The following is a 16,541-nucleotide window of genomic DNA, read 5'->3' as shown; positions in this document are numbered from 1 at the left end:
TATAGGGAGGTCAGTGGAACTCTCTCCATGTCTCTGAGTGAGAGAACAGCTCTCTTGAAGACACTGAGCGAGTTTGCAGTAGAAGCAAGATTTGAACTTCTTGATTTGGCTGGTTTCTTAGCTGCTATGCCAATCTCCATTGAGCTCCTTGTGGCTCACTTCTTGCAAACTCCCCTTACAGCTGCATAATCCAACAAGACTCGGTTATACTCTGCTATTCCTGTCTCATACCAATCTGGCCACCTTCCCCTCCCCAGATTAAATTTGTACAGGAGGCAGACTGCTGCTGCAGCTTTGAAGAAACTGAACCAGAACAACTTGTTTTTTTTCCAGGGAGGAAAAGAGAGAGAAAAGAGAGAGAAACATCAAGTATCAGGAACTCACCCCCTTCCTTTCCTCGTTGAAACTTTTCTGATCTTCCTCTGTCTTCATATTCGTGGTGAACATTCTGTTCTCAGAACTCAGTGCCGGAGTCCTTTCTTTGTATTAATGGGCAGAACACATCCAGAGTGGGAAAGCGGATGTGAATATATATACCTTGAGTGTGGCAGAGAACACCCAGCAATATACTTTATAGCCCGATAACATTGGAAGCTTGCCCTCTGAACTTTTCCAAGTCCCGCATGCCTCTCTCGTGCCTCCCTTGTGGAATTCGAGGACCACTGTTTGCAAGTGTGCAGCCTTCAGCACAAGGTGGGCCGGAAGCCAAGGCCAGCAGCCGACTGCATGCAGAAGGTTCCAAGGTTGATCCTTGAGATCACCAGTTCAAAAGGCTGCCAGGTAGGAGGTGCTGGGAAAGACCTTCCTCTGCCAGAGAGCCACAGCTGCTCCAAATCAGCCGTTCAGGGCTAGGTGAATCAGTGGTCCCACTCTGCACTAGGCAGGTTTACTCACCAGCTTTGCAGGCAGCTGGGTTTTTAAGCGTCACTTTGTTGCCGCAGAAATAGAGGCTGCGAACGTGTCTCTTCTTGCAGCATGCTGGATTGAGCAATAACGAAAGAAATTAATTCCAGCAGCGCTGTGGAATAAGGCACTCCAGCCCTCTGGTCTGTGTGGTCAGAAAAATATTTAGCTGCTGACTATCAATCAGCTGGCGCACTCCAGTTCTTGTCTCTGGTAGAAGATGCTGTCCCTGGTTTCCCGTTGGAGGAGTGCTGCAGGTGTCTCTTAAAGGGTTTTGTTAGCATGCATGTGCCAGAAAGAAATACATACACACACACACACATGGGGAACATTCTCTTGCAGTAGTGCAGATGTCTTCTTAAAGCATGCATATCAGAAGCAGTGTTCCCTCTAAGGCGAGTTAGCATGAGCTAGCTCACAGGTTTTTAGCCTCCAGCTCACACATTTTTGTCTTAGCTCAGGAAGGATGGCCGCAGAGCAGTGTTCCCTCTAAGGTGAGTTAGCGTGAGCTAGCTCACAGGTTTTTAGCCTCTTTGCTGTCTTGCAACCACTTGTAATTCCAGGAAATCTCAAGGCCTCAGCTGGAGGTTTGGCAACACAAGTGAGAAACACGGAAGGACGTGAGAAAATCAAGGCTGAGCCTCCGTGTGAAGGCAAAAGAAGGAAAAAATATATACAAAAACCTTATGTAAGTTTTATCTCATTCAACAACCATCACACTTAATAACATCCAAGTCAGGCCTTAAAACGTACACGGAACAAAAATAGTAAGATAAGAACAGGCACATCCCCAAGTGTTTCACCCATATAGTTCAAAATAGTGTTGCAGTCACAACAAATGTCACCCTTTCCAAAATTTCATAGCAAGGGGGCTGTCCTCTGTTCCACAGAATGCTGGAATCACGACATTCAATATTTTAGTCCCCAAAAAGACCACAGCAACATACCAAAGACAAGGTAGCCATGGCTGGAAAAGCAAACGAGTCTCCGGTTACATTGCATGTGTTGCTTCAATCCCCTGGTTCACGGTTATCAGAAAGTGGGGGGGGGGGCAGCCTGTAGGGTTGCCAGGTCTGTGTTGGAAAACACCTGGAGGCTTTGGGGGTGGATCCAGGAGGGGGAGGGGAGGGGCCTCAGCAGAGTACAATGCCATAGAACCCACCTGTTGTGACCTTAGGCCTAGCGCGGCCTAGAGGGCATGGAGAAGCCTGCTTAGAAGCTGCTAGTGGGCTTGCATTTCCCAGGATCCCTTCTGTCCCTCTGATTGGGTGGGCAGCAGTTTCGGAGGGAAAACTCTCCCAGGAAGGTGGGACCAGGGAAGAAAGCAAGAAAAGGCCAAGCTCTAGACAGGGTTGTTCTCTCTGGTGAGGCTACAGTCTGGAAAGGAGGCAGCCGAAGGGAATCCCTCATCCAAGGAAGGTGAGTCTATTGAGATTAGAGCAAGGGTGGCCAAACTGTGGCCCGGGAGCCACATGTGGCTTTTTCACATAGATTGTGTGGCTCTCGAAGGCCCCCCCCCAGCTAGCTTGGAGAAGGCATTTCTCTTTTTAAATCTCTTCTCCAAGCCAAGCCAGCCAGTGGCTTGGAGAATGCATTTAAAGTTAAAGTTGCTTTCTTTCCACCTCTCTCTTCCTCCCCCAACTATTTTCCTTCCTTCCTTCCTTGCGGCTTTCAAACATCTGAAAGCTTGCTGGAGGGGAAGTGTAATGACAAGGCAATGGCAAACCACCGCATAAAAAGGGTATGCTGTGAAAACGTTGTGAAAGCAGCATCACCCCAGAGTCGAAAACGACTGGTGCTTGCACAGGGGATCTTTCCTTTTCCTTATGTTAAGCAAGTTTGACCTCCCCTGGCTCAGAGAGGGAAGGGAAAAGTGCCATGAGCTTCAGCCTAAAAACGGGAGCTGGAGCATGTGACAAATGAATGTGAAGGTTTCTTAAGAGGAGATGTCTTCTCATTAGGCACTCATCTATGCTGGAAGCTTCTATATAAAGTCCAGGAGGCATCGTGATTTCTTTGGAATGTAACCCTCTGATTACTTTGGCTATATAAACATAACGAGGGCCGTTGATATACGGAGATTAGAAGTGTGCGGGATCACCAGTTCTTGCAAAGCAAACAAACCGCTGGCCGACAGCAAGGAAAAGCACTTTGAAGGCCTGCCCATCACAACACAGCTCCATTGATAGCCTGGGAGTGTAGTGAATAATCGGAGGGGGACTTTAAACGGATGCGAGGCAAGAAGAAAAGGGTGCTGTTTTATGGCCAGCCCCTGTGGACTGTCTGCCAAAAGTCAGCCGGGGCTGTTCTTGAACTGGCGCAAACCACAGCACAGCTGCCCAGTGCCCAGGTGCCTTCCTGTTGCATAACACTGGTTTGCTTAGATCAAATGGGGTGTGCCACAGATTTGCATCAGCTGTTTTCTGCAGGGGAACTGATTTTGATTGCCTGGAGATCATGATCATGGGAGATCTCCAGGCACCACCTGGAGGTTGACAACCCCACCTCCCACCCCCAAACAGGACCTCAAAGTGGTGCAGAGGAGTTCACCGTATTTTATGGTCACAACAGCCCTGTGAGGTAGGTTAAGAGTAAGACAGAACTTCAGTAAGGCTGTCATCTCTAGGCTATGAAATACCTGGAGCTTTTGGAGGTGGAGCCTGAGGAAGACTGGGTTTTGGGAAAGGGAGGAATTTCAGTAGGGCATAATGCCACAGAGCTCAGCTTCTAAAGCAGCCGTTTTCTCCAGGAGAAGTGATCTTTCTCATTCTGGGAGCTCTCCAGCCACCACCTGGAGACTGGCAACCCTCTTACATGGCTGAGTGTTGACTTGAACTCAGGTCTTGCAGTTCCTAGGCCAGCACTCTAACTAACAAACTACTACACCACCAATGTTCCCTCTAAACTACAGAGCCGTGTGAGCAAAAATTCTACTTTGTGAGCTCCTGGCATTAAAGTCGTGAGCTCTTGCATAAATTAGTTTACTCTGGGGTCATCCTTTATGAGCTAAGACAAAAATGTGTGAGCTGGAGGCTAAAAATCTGTGAGCTAGCTCACGCTAACTCAGCTTACAGGGAACACTACACCACCCTAATACACCCACTAATGATGTGATATTCAGGAATATAGCCAGGGGTCGTTTTGTAGAAAAACAGGCGGTGGAGCCCATTAGCATAACTCATTAGCATATGCTGCCACCCCCCACCAGCCAAAACCAACCCAACCCAAGAAGGGATAGCCCCAGGCGAGTGAGGCCTGCTTGGGCTGGCTAGAGATCCAGCCAGCCCAAGCAGGCCTTGCTCACTTGTGGCTCTCCTTGGCGTCCCCCCTCCCTGCCCCGCCAAAAGGCCAGCAAGCCACCCACCGCCCAAAATCATATAAGAAGTGGAAGAGTGACGTGGGCTTCTCAAGGGGTTAATGAGGGCTGCTGGGGGTGTGGCAAAGCTCCTGGTGGCTGTCTGGCACCTAGGGCTGCCAATCCCCAAGTGGGGGCAGGGGATCCCCCAGTTTGGAGGCCCTCCCCCCGCTTCAGGGTCATCAGAAAGCGGTGGGGGGGAGGGAAATGTCTGCTGCAAACTCTATTATTCCCTATGGAGACTTATTCCCATAGGAAATAATGGAGAATTGATCTGCGGGTATCTGGGGTGGCTGTTCTTTAAGGTAGAAGCACCAAACTTTCAGTATAGCATCCAGTGCCTCTCCCCAGAATACCCTCCAAGTTTCAAAAAGATTGGACCAGGGGGTCCAATTCTATGAACCCCAAAAGAAGGTGCCCCTATCCTTCATTATTTCCTATAGAAGGAAGACATTTAAAAAGGAGTGTGGCCCCTTTAAATGTGATGGCCAGAACTCCCTTTGGAGTTCAATTATGCTTGTCAGACCCTTGCTCCTGGCTCCACCCCCAATTTCTCCTGGCTCCGCCCCCAAAGTTCCCAGATATTTCTTGAATTGGACTTGGCAACCCTATGGCGCCCTCTCCTAGCCCAGGGATTGTTACGCAGCTGCACCTGCTATTCAATGAACATTGGTAGGTGTGTGGGGGGGGAGAAGGGGGAACCTTCAGAAAGGTTCAGGAGCTGTGCTCCTGTGAGCTCCTGCTGAATCTGAGGCCTGAATACCGCCACGCCTGGTTTGAGAGACATCATTAATGCCCTGGATGGGAAAGAATCTGGAAGGTATCACTCCCCTGTTGTGTCGCTGAACACGTGATTCAATCAGGTATGAAGTTATGTAAGATGTTAGCTTCCTACCTGTTGCTACTGGAGCAAAATTGCTACCAATTACTCCTATCTCATTTCTTGAACTCCAAAACCTGCCTTCACTTAAGATATGACAGCTTCACCCCATATAGAACGCCTCACGTTGTGAAGCAATAAAAAATGAATCGCAGGCTGTAAATTAGAGTTAATGGAAGCATAGGGGGCGGTTTTCTGAGGAAAAAACTAGGAAGTTAACGGAATCTTTAATTAACTCAATTTCTTAAGGTCAAAGAGTGCTAATTCTGTTGTCACCACAGACCCAAAGAACACTACGTGTGGTGCCGGATGCCAGCCATTTTGTTCCTCAGCGGTTGGTTCCATTAAAGAGGCCGCAAACAGAGCCAATTAAGTCCTTTAGGATATTTTTACTCTAAAAACATTTGATGCCCAATTCTGCCACCACAGACTCTCCTCTCAGATTGCTGCATCCAGCAGACCAGGCAAGATTCACAATGTTCATCTTCCAGTCACCATATTGGAACACGTTCTTTTTACAGCATGGTTGCCTGCGTCATGACCTGAATGCATGACTCCGTATGCAGAATTAATTCCTGTCACAGGCTGATAAATTTGCCCGAGAGGACCTATTTTAATTTTATTTACTTCATTTATTCCCGGCCTGTCTCCCCAGCGGGGACCCAAAGTAGCTACCGTCATTGTCCTCTCCTCCATTTTTTCCTCACAACCACCTTGTGAGGTTGGCTGGCCAAAGGCCACCCAGCGAGCTTCCATGGCAGAGTGAGAATTTGAATCTGTGTCTCTCAGATCCCAGTCCAACAATTTAGCCATTACACCAGGCTTGGCACCGTGCTGACCTTCAGATCTGTATTTACATAGTCTCATTTATTATTTGTTGTTGTAGATTTTCCGAGCTGTATGGCCGTGGTCTTGGCATTGTAGAACCTGACATTTCACCAGCAGCTGTGACTGGCATCATCAGAGGTCTAACATAGAAGGCCAGAGTTCTCTCTGTCAATGTGAGAAGAAGATGGTAGGCAGGTAATTTATATCAATTCAGGAAGGTGGGTTAGGCTGAGTCATTATCTTGTAGGAGTTTCCCGGACTGTGACATGCTAATAGAAGAGCTTTCCTGAGGAGGTTCTTTTACATGTGGATTGGCTGTTGAAATTCTAATCTTAGAATCATAGAGTTGGAAGGGACCTCTAGGGTCATCTAGTCCAACCCCCTGCACAATGCAGGAAACTCACAAACACCTCCCCCTAAATTCACAGGATCTTCATTGCTGTCAGATGGCCATCTAGCCTCTGTTTAAAAACCTCAAAAGAAGGAGAGCCCACCACCTCCTGAGGAAGGCTGTTCCACTGAAGATAATCTTATCTGAAGTACTGTTGTAAGATGTAGATCATTTTGTGTTTTTCAGAAATGGAAACCAGTTGTTTCTAACTCTGGGGTGACGTTGCTTTCACAACTTTTTATGGGGTGATTTGCCATTGCCTTCTCTAGTCATCTACACTTTCCCTCCAGCAAGCTGGGTACTCATTTTACCGACCCTGGAAGGATGGAAGGCTGAGTCAACCTTGAGCCGGCTATCTGAACCCAGCTTCTGTCGGGATTGAACTCAGGTTGTGTGATGTACTCAGTGACGAGATGTGCAGAAGGCAACATACTTTATTAGAGGATACATCACAGAACAGGGCAACGCGGGCCGGGCCCCGCTTTATATACATTCGGCCCGGAACAGCCCTCCAGCTGGCCAGTCCAACCCTGGCCAGTCCAACTTCTCGCCACTGATCTTGATTGGCGGAGTCTTTTCCTGCGCTGCGCAGGGCGACCAAGAGACTTCCCCTGGTCGCCTCTGCTGCATGGCCATGCGGTGCTTTAGTTAAGCCCAAGACACTACAGGTTGTGAGCAGAGTTTAGGACTGCAGTACTGCAGCTTTACCACTCTGTGCCACGGGGCTCATATATATATTATGAAAGGGGACCATTTTCTCATCATCCATGATACGTGTAAGCAGAAGCCAGGATTTAAAAGAGTGACAATATCAAATGATGAAAAGGTGGAGAATCGAGCTGTGTTAGGGGTGTGGGGGCATGGCAGCTAATGTCCACAGCTGCACAAAGCAAGGAGCAGTGTGTGAGTGATTCCCTCCCTGCTTTTCCTCCATTCCCAAACTGCACCCTGTGCCCTTTTCAAATTGAGAGCACTGCCCTAGCAAGAATTACAGGCCATTAACCTTTAAGTGAGTTATGCCTCAGCCTAGAGGAAGATGCATTTGTAGCACCATAATTTAATTTTTATTAAGAGGCAAGGAGAGACATTTGGGGGGGGGGGGCAGACTGGAAAAGCAAGCAGAGAAAAAAGCATACAAAGACCTGGGGGGGGGGGAAGGCAGATTTATCAGCTTTTAAAAATTGAACATAAGAACATAACAAAAGCCATGTTGGATCAGGCCAATGGCCCATCCAGTCCAACACTCTGTGTCACAGAAGAACATAAGAGAAGCCATGTTGGATCAGGCCAGTGGCCCATCCAGTCCAACACTCTGTGTCACAGAAGAACATAAGAGAAGCCATGTTGGATCAGGCCAGTGGCCCATCCAGTCCAACACTCTGTGTCACAGAAGAACATAAGAGAAGCCATGTTGGATCAGGCCAGTGGCCCATCCAGTCCAACACTCTGTGTCACAGAAGAACATAAGAGAAGCCATGTTGGATCAGGCCAATGGCCCATCCAGTCCAACACTCTGCGTCACATAAGAACATAAGAGAAGCCTTGTTGGATCAGGCCAGTGGCCCATCCAGTCCAACACTCTGTGTCACAGAAGAACATAAGAGAAGCCATGTTGGATCAGGCCAATGGCCCATCCAGTCCAACACTCTGTGTCACAGAAGAACATAAGAGAAGCCATGTTGGATCAGGCCAATGGCCCATCCAGTCCAACACTCTGTGTCACATAAGAACATAAGAGAAGCCATGTTGGATCAGGCCAGTGGCCCATCCAGTCCAACACTCTTGTGTCACAGAAGAACATAAGAGAAGCCATGTTGGATCAGGCCAATGGCCCATCCAGTCCAACTCTCAGTGTCACAGAAGAACATAAGAGAAGCCATGTTGGATCGGGTCAGTGGCCCATTCAGTCCAACACTCTGTGTCACACAGTGGCCAATATGTGTGTGTGTGTGTATACACACACACATATATATATATACATACTGTGGCTAATAGCCACTGATGGACCTCTGCTCCATATTTTTATCCAATCCCCTCTTAAAGCTGGCTATGCTTGTAGCCGCCACCACCTCCTGTGGCAGTCAATTCCACATGTTAATCACCCTTTGGGTGAAGAAGGACTTCCTTTTATCCGTTTTAACCCAACTGCTCAGCAATTTCATTGAATGCCCACAAATTCTGGTATTGTGAGAAAGGGAGAAAAGGACTTCTTTCTCTACTTTCTCCATCCCATGCATAATCTTGTAAACCTCTATCATGTCACCCCGCAGTCGACGTTTTTCCAAGTTAAAGAGCCCCACGCGTTTTAACCTTTCTTCATAGGGAAAGTGTTCCAAACCTTTAATCATTCTAGTCGTTAATCATTGAATTCTACACTGTAAGAAGTTCACAGTCTGTGAAGACTTTGTTGTACCTTCCTCACTGGGCACTTATGAAAAGAAACGAGTGCATTTTTATACTTCTTCAAAGGGCCATATGAAGGCTATAAATGGTGTTTGGATGGACGCCAGTCTTTGTTTAAAGCTTGATGGCAGATTTTCTAGAGAATCTGTCCTTCTGGGCAGTTTGGAGTGTGAGGCACGATCACCTCCCCTGCTCTCTTCACCCGAGGAAGGCGGCATTGGATGTGCAGCCGGGCACAAAAATAGGGACTGAAACGCAGCCAGCAACCGCTTGTTAATAGTCTAAGCGAGAGGCTGTCTCAGTGCCAGAAAGATCACAAAAATGCAGCCAAAGTTGAGACTGATGGGAGGGCTGGAACCAGAAACCTAGACTTCTTGCAGGCTTGCAAAGGAAAAAAAATATATATAGCTCATGCTGAAGTGTTATAAGTTGCTCCAAAGTCTACTTATTTTCCCACCCCTAAGGAAAATACTGCCAGTCCACTCTGGTGGATTAGGGCAAGGGTTACCAACATGGGCACTGACAGTGTGGTGCCTACTGATATCTTTCCTGGCACTCATCAAGTGTTTTAGGAATTGGATGGGTCAGGTAAGGTTTTTTTACCCAGCAAGGCTTATGATTGGCCACCTAGGATTGGATTGGCTGGGCAGAATTTAAAAAAAATCTAAAATGCCCTTGGTTTGGCAGCAACCCCCACCACAGCACAGGGATTTTCATTTGTGTGACTGAAGGCGAGCTGTGGGAGTCATATTGAGGTTGGCTCCACCTCCTAGGGCAGCCATTTTGTTAGCTGCGCCCATCACTGTGTCAGAATTCCAAATGTGCCCACAGGCTTGAACAAGCCGGAGACCCTGGACTTAGGGAAGGTCAGGATCTGAAACCATTGTTTGAAGCTGACTCGAAAACCATGGTTAGTCTTAACCAGGGGTGGCCAAACTGACTCGGGAGCCACATTGTGGCTCTTTCACACATATTGTGTAGCTCTCAAACCCCCCAATACCCCATCAGCCAGCTTGGAGAAGGCATTTCTTGTTTTAATTCGCTTCTCCACGCCAAGCCAGTTGGCAGCTTGGAGAATGCATTTAAAGTTGCTTTCTTTCTACCTCTCTCTCTCTATTTTCCTTCCTTCCTTCCTGTCTTGTGGCTTTCAAACGTCTGACATTCATGTCTTGCAGCTTTCAGACATCTGATATTTATTCTATGTGGCTCTCGTGTTTAGCAATTTTGGCCTCCCTTGGTCTTAACCATGGTTTCTTGTGATGTGCCTTCACAGATATCCCAGCTTGTTCTGGGGTACTGTTCTCCCTGTGATGTCTGCTGGATCTCTGCATGGGAAAGAAGTGAAGATAACAAAGCCATCGTTTGCTGAGGTCAACAATGATTTGCGTTGGCATTGGTGAGCCACATCCTGATTTTCGAAAACTAACCAGAGTTAAAACAAACAATACTTCTGTGTTTGATTCAAACCGAGCCAAGAACACTGGTATTTACACACATGCGTGCCAATTCCCAACATTCCGTCACGCTGCAAGGTAACCAAGGAGCAGAACCAGCAGTGGGGGGATATGCAGATGAAGAGGTGGGGCTATGCACATAAGCGCAGGCTCGATTCAAAAGGGTTGGTCTCCCCTGGGGCAGGGTTAGCTCCTGGGCATTATGGGTGAATAAGATTCCGTCCACTCTGTGAGAAAAAGGAAAGGGCCAACTCAAGATAGGGATGCTGTTTCAGAAAGGGTTAAACTGGCTCTTCACAGCAAGGACTGGGGATTTGGGGGGGGGGGGTAAAGCCTGAGCAGGGTGGGGTTTCTTCCCTCTGCTCCCTCGGCAGGAGGGTGTGCAATGCGCTGCACACAGGGCCGGCCCTACCTCTAGACAAACTAGGCAGCTACCTAGGGCGCTGGCCTTCTGGGGGGTGCCAAATTGGGTGCCCCCCATGTGACTCAGTGATGTTATCAGTGTGAGAGGGGAGCTCCAGAAGTTAGCCTTGCCTAGGGTTCCAGACAGTCTAGGGGTGGCCCTGGCTGCCCATCCCACGCCAAGTCAGTATTGCAGTGTACAGGTTCTGTTGCCACACACACTGCCTGTTGTACTGACTGACCGCCTCACCGATGTGGGGATACAGGGATCTGCCTTGCAGTGGCTGACTTCCTTTCTCCAAGATCGGGGACAAAGGGTGGTGATAGGGGAGGAAGCATCCCAGAGGCACTCCCTTAGTTGCGGGGTGCCGCAGGGAGCGGTCCTATCCCCGATGCTATTTAATATCTATATGCGCCCCCTTGCCCAGATTGTCAGGAGGTATGGACTGGGTTGCCATCAATATGCGGATGACACCCAGCTCTACCTAATGATGGGTGGCCAGTCTGACTGTACCCTGGAAAACCTAGACCTGGCATTACAAGCCATGGCCTCCTGGCTCAGACTGAGTCGGCTGAAATTGAATCCGACAAAGACGGAGGTTCTCTACCTGGGTCGGGGCGGTCCGGGGAGAGAGATCCAGCTGCCGGCCCTTGACGGGGTGCCACTGATACCGGTCCCCAAGGTCAAGAGCTTAGGCGTGCTCCTTGAGTCCTCCCTTACAATGGAGGCTCAGGTGGCAGCCACTGTTAGATCTGCCTTTTTCCATCTTCGACAAGCACGGCAGCTGGCCCCTTACCTGGAGCGCAGCGACCTAGCGACGGTAATCCATGCTACGGTCACTTCAAGAATAGATCACTGTAATGCTGTCTACATGGGGCTACCCCTGACGCTAACCCGGAGACTACAACTAGTGCAGAACGCTGCGGCACGGCTGTTAATGGGGCTACCACGACGGGAGCACATTCAGCCAGTGCTGAGAGAGCTGCACTGGTTGCCTGTTGTGTTCCGAGTTCGCTTCAAGGTGTTGGTACTAACCTTTAAAGCCCTTTATGGTCAGGGACCTGCCTATCTACGGGACCGCCTTTCCCCATATATCCCCCAGAGAGCACTGCGATCAGGGACAAAAAATCTGCTGTCTGCCCCTGGCCCAAAAGAAGCCAGGCTATGCGCAACAAGATCTAGGGCTTTTTCAGTGGCAGCACCAGAACTTTGGAACACCCTCCCAGAAGCTATAAGGGCCCTGCGGGATTTGTCGGCGTTCCGCAGGGCCTGTAAGACCGAACTGTTTAGACAGGCTTTTCCGGTTGATTGAAAATGGGCTGCCACCGGACATCCTACAGAAGCTGGTGATCATAGTCAGAACCCAATACCGCCAGACTGGATTGAGACAGCGCAAATAGTTTTAAACTGATAAATGTATTATGGTTTTATATGTTTTATGGAATTGATTGTTTTTATGATATTGTAAGCCGCCCTGAGTCTGCTTGCGGAGAGGGCGGGATATAAATGTAAAGTAATAAATAAAATAATAAATAATGAGGCCATCATATAATAATAATATACCGAGTCCGGTACAAGGTGCTGGTTATTACCTTTAAAGCCCTATATGGCCTAGGACCTGCCTACCTTAGGGACCGTCTCTCCCCACATGTCCCCCAGAGAGTACTGAGATCGGGCTCTCAAAATCTGCTTGTTATCCCCAGGCCAAAGGAGGCCCGTTTGAAATCCACCAGGGACAGGGCCTTTTCGGTAACGGCTCCTTACTGGTGGAATCAGCTGCTGGAAGAGGTGAGGGCCCTGCGGGACCTTGGCCAGTTCCGCAGGGCCTGTAAGACAGCCCTCTTCCAGCTGGCCTATAACTAACTGGCATTGGAAACTTTATAGAAGGTTGTAGTGTAGTATTCTGACAGATCGCTGTTTTATTTGTTTTATTATTTTACTGTTTTAATTGTGTAAATCGATGTATTTTTAAAACCAAAATGTTAGATCTTATGTTGTGAGCCGCCCTGAGTTGCTTTGGTGGGAAGGGCGGGATATAAACTGAAATAAATAAAATCATCTTTGAACTTCACAGTCACCAATCTGTGCTGCAGTTCTCTGCCCCAATCGCTTTGGCCAATAAAACTGACTGCCTTTCTTTGTTCTCAGCAGCAGAGTTCTGGTGCACTGTCCACCCATCGTTTGGGGGTCCTTAAAGGCCCACGACAAGACCACGCCTCCCCATCCAGCTCAACCAGTTCTTTGCAATCACATTTGGACCACAAAACTTTGGCTTGCACTTCCCTCCCAGCCAAGACTCCCAACCAAGAACAAACTATAGTTTGCAGTCCTGGTTTGGAGGGGAAGCGCAAACCATAGCTTGGTTGTTTGGATACAGTTGCAGCCATGGATTGATTCTAAACATTCAAAGGGAGGAATGTGAAAACGTCGGGGCTCATGCTCATTACATCTAAACCATGTAGATAGATCCAAGCGGGCAGCCGTGTTGGTCTGAAGCACTGGAACAAAGTAGGAGTCAAGTTTCACCTTTAAGACCAACAAAGTTTTACTCTGAATGTAAGCTTTCGTGTGCTAGAAGCACACTTCATCAGACAATAGGCTGGAATGGCAAACAGTCCTAAATACTCTCTCTATATTTAGGACTGTTTGCCATTCCAGCCTATTGTCTGATAAAGAGTGCTTCTAGCACATGAAAGCTTACGTTCTGAATAAAACTTAGTTGGTCTTAAAGGTGACACTTGACTCCTACTTTGTTCTACATTTAAATCATGCTTGAAATGGCAGCACACACACTGAATCTTTCCATCCGCACTCAGCGGACTTTGCAACCGGATTTTAGTGTATGGAGTGGCGAAATCCACTTGCAAACAAATACTCAAGTGCATTGAAAGTATATTATCCAGTGTGTGTAAAAGCAGCCACGTGCCGATGGCTTAGCTGGTCTATACCTCCCATCATTGGATGAAGAACTGAAAGAAACGCTAATCGGAAAAGGAACATTGATAAGATCTGCTTAAGTTGGATAAAGAACAGAGCAAAAGCCAGAAACAAGAAAACGCTGGGAGTGGAACTCGGCTAGACCAAAACAACATTCATCTTGCTAGGCAGGATTACCCCTCAGCCTCAGTTCCTAGACTGTAGAGTAGGCATAACCAACAACCACGTGCTCATGCAATAATTCTTTCAGGCAGGCCTCGGTTTCCGCAGGAGCTCACAAGAGCACAGCTCCTGAACCTTTCTGAGGGTTCCCCCTCCTCCTCCTCACCTTGTCCATTGAATAGTAGGTGCAGCTGCGTAACAATCCCTGGATGAGCCCCACCACCTATTTTTCTACAAAACGACCCCTCAGGAATATGTCGCATCGCAAAAGACTTATATAAATTTGTCACTGTTACGTATGCGTCCCCAAGTGAAGACTATTATGTGTGTTCCTTCCTGGCTCATTGGAGCCGTACGGACTGAGCTTGGGGACTCAGGAACAATGGGCAGCAGGATCCAAATACCTGTTGCCCTCAGCCAATCAGGGCCCCTTGCAGGTTTGAATGATCCAATGGCGTGCTAGCGCAGGAACCTTAAAGTGTATATAAGTTGGCCCCATTGGCCCAATTCCCCAGTCTTTTAGTGCAGCCCTATACTTGCTGTGCTTAATAAAGAGCTATGATCACCGCCACCTTGTTTCTTCCTTGTGTCGAACGCACTATATTATAGTCACACAATCCTAGTCACTCTTGGATGCAAGCCCTTTCCTGGGGCCAGATGTCGCCACTGGGTCCTGTCCAGATGTGTGCTGCCAGGCAAACCCCTCCCCCCACCCCAGCATTGTAGCAATCATTGCAGAGCAACTTTGCTTGCCCTTTGCTCACAAATTCCTCCGGGTGCCTGCCATGTGCCACAGGGCTTCTCTTTTCACACTGCATTGCAAAAAGGAAGCCATTTATTTTAATACAACTCAATCAGAGAGGCAAGAGGAGGCCGCTGCCTTCGCCACTCACCCCTTCCCCGGCCACGGAGGTCAGCGTTTTCTCAGAGCCCTTCTCCATAGTCACGGCGGAGGGACAGACGATCCACTTTTCGTGGCGCAAAAAAGAAAACGCTGCAAAACAAGAGGGCAAAGGGAGTCTTCTGCGCGCTGGGCACCCCCCAGCCCTGAGTCTCTCCTCTGGCAAAGTTATCTCAGGATCGGCCTTTGGAGACAGCTGATGTCCGTGTGTTCCTTCTCTGAGCAAAGTACTCCACGCCTGCTTCTCAGCTGAGCTGGAACTTGTGGGCGGGGGCCCAGCCTGGCAGCCGGAGTAGGACACCGCAAACCAGGAGGATAAGCTCCTGGCATTGGCGGAGCAACGTGTGGGCACGCTCCACCACCCACAGAGGCGTTCACCTGAGCTGCTCGAGAGCTGCAGAGGCACCCAGCTTTTGCTTTATTGTATCTAGGGCATTTTTTATCCCATACTTCCTCCATAGAAGCTTGGAACAGTGCACATAGCTCTCCCGTTCTCGTTTTTGAGTCACAACAACCCTGTGTGGTAGGTTAGGCTGGAGGAAGAGTCACAAGGTGAGATTCGTGGATTGGAACCCAAGCCCCTCTGATTCTAACTTGGCACTCTAACTAGGGTCACCAATCCCCAGGGTGGGGCAGGGGATCCCCCCGTTTGGAGGCCCTCCCCCTGCTTCAGGGTCATCAGAAAGTGGAGGTGGGAAGGGAAATGTCTGATGGCCACTCCATGATTCCCTATAGAGATCAGTTCCCATAGAGTATAATGGAGAATTGATCCATGGGTATCTGCGGCTCTGGGGGGCTGTTTTTTGAGACAAAGGCTCCAAATTTGCAGCATGGCATCCAGGGCCTCTCCTCAAAACACCCTCCAAGTTTTAAAAAGTTTGGACCAGGGGGTCCAATTCTATGAGGTGCCCCTATCATTCATTATTTCCAGTGGAAGGAAGGCATTTAAAAGGTTTGCAGTCCCTTTAAATGTGAAGGCCAGAACTCCCTTTGGAGTTCAATTGTGCTTGTCACACCCTTGCTCCTGGCTGCACCCCTAATGTCTCCTGGCTCCACCCCCAATGTCCCCCCAAAGTCCCCAGATATTTCTTGAATTGGACCTGGCAACCCTAACTCTAACCACTCCACCACCCAGCTTTGGTGCTTGCTGATTCTGAGAGCCGGTGAGGTACAGCAGTTAAGAGTGTCAGACTAGGATCTCGGAGGGTCCAGGTTCGAATCGCCACTCTACCATGGAGGCTTGCTGGGTGACCTTGACCCAGTCACACATGCTTAGCCTAACCTACCTCACAGGGTTGTTGTGATGAGAAAATGGAGGAGAGGTGAACGATGTCAGCCGCTTTGGGTCCCCATTTGGGGGAAAGATGGGGTACAAATGAATTGGATAAATCAGAATCAAACTGAAGGAGAGTTTTCCATGGAGCAAACAATAATAAGTGCTTTCAGAAGAGCTCAGAAATGGGCACAGTTACCTGCTTTCCTTTTGCACATAGAGGCTACTGACTGTATCTCACACTCACCACTGATGCAGTGTTCCCTCTAAGCAGATTTGCTGGGAGCTAACTCGCAGTTTTTTAGCTTCCAGCTCATGCATTTTTGTTTTCGCTCAGGAAGGATGGCCCCAGAACAAATGTATTTACGCAGTGGCTCACAGCTTTAATGCCGCTAGCGCACAAAGCAGAATTTTTGCTCACAAGACTCCACAGCTTAGAACAGGGGTGTTGAACTCATTTGTTATGAGGGTTGGATCTGACATAAATGGGACCTTGTTGGGCCGGGCCATGTCGGGTTGGGCTGAGCCATGTCGGGCCGGGCCATGTGTGTACCTATTTAAGATTAGGTAGCAGAGATATCAGTTTTATAAAGAACACAGACGAACACAAATATTTTTTTAAAAACTTAAAACGTGCTTATAACATTAGCA

At 48.6% G+C, this 16,541-nt stretch overlaps 1 protein-coding gene across 1 annotated transcript in view; it reads right to left on the bottom strand.

The window, feature by feature from the left end:
• The window catches only part of LOC132586780 (solute carrier family 2, facilitated glucose transporter member 5-like), a 39,155-nt gene extending 24,483 nt beyond the window's left edge, over window positions 1-14,672 (bottom strand). Inside the window, exon 1 of the mRNA XM_060258874.1 lies at window positions 14,610-14,672. Within this exon, the coding sequence (XP_060114857.1) occupies window positions 14,610-14,657 (48 nt within the window). The 5' untranslated portion in view covers window positions 14,658-14,672. The remainder of the gene's footprint in view (window positions 1-14,609) is intronic.
• Window positions 14,673-16,541: the final 1,869 nt, after the last annotated feature.

Source organism: Heteronotia binoei, chromosome 18, assembly GCF_032191835.1.
Source record: "Heteronotia binoei isolate CCM8104 ecotype False Entrance Well chromosome 18, APGP_CSIRO_Hbin_v1, whole genome shotgun sequence".
Taxonomy (NCBI): Eukaryota; Metazoa; Chordata; class Lepidosauria; order Squamata; family Gekkonidae; genus Heteronotia; species Heteronotia binoei.
Note: the sequence above shows the minus strand (reverse complement) of the source record. Positions and strands in the feature narration are given on the sequence as shown.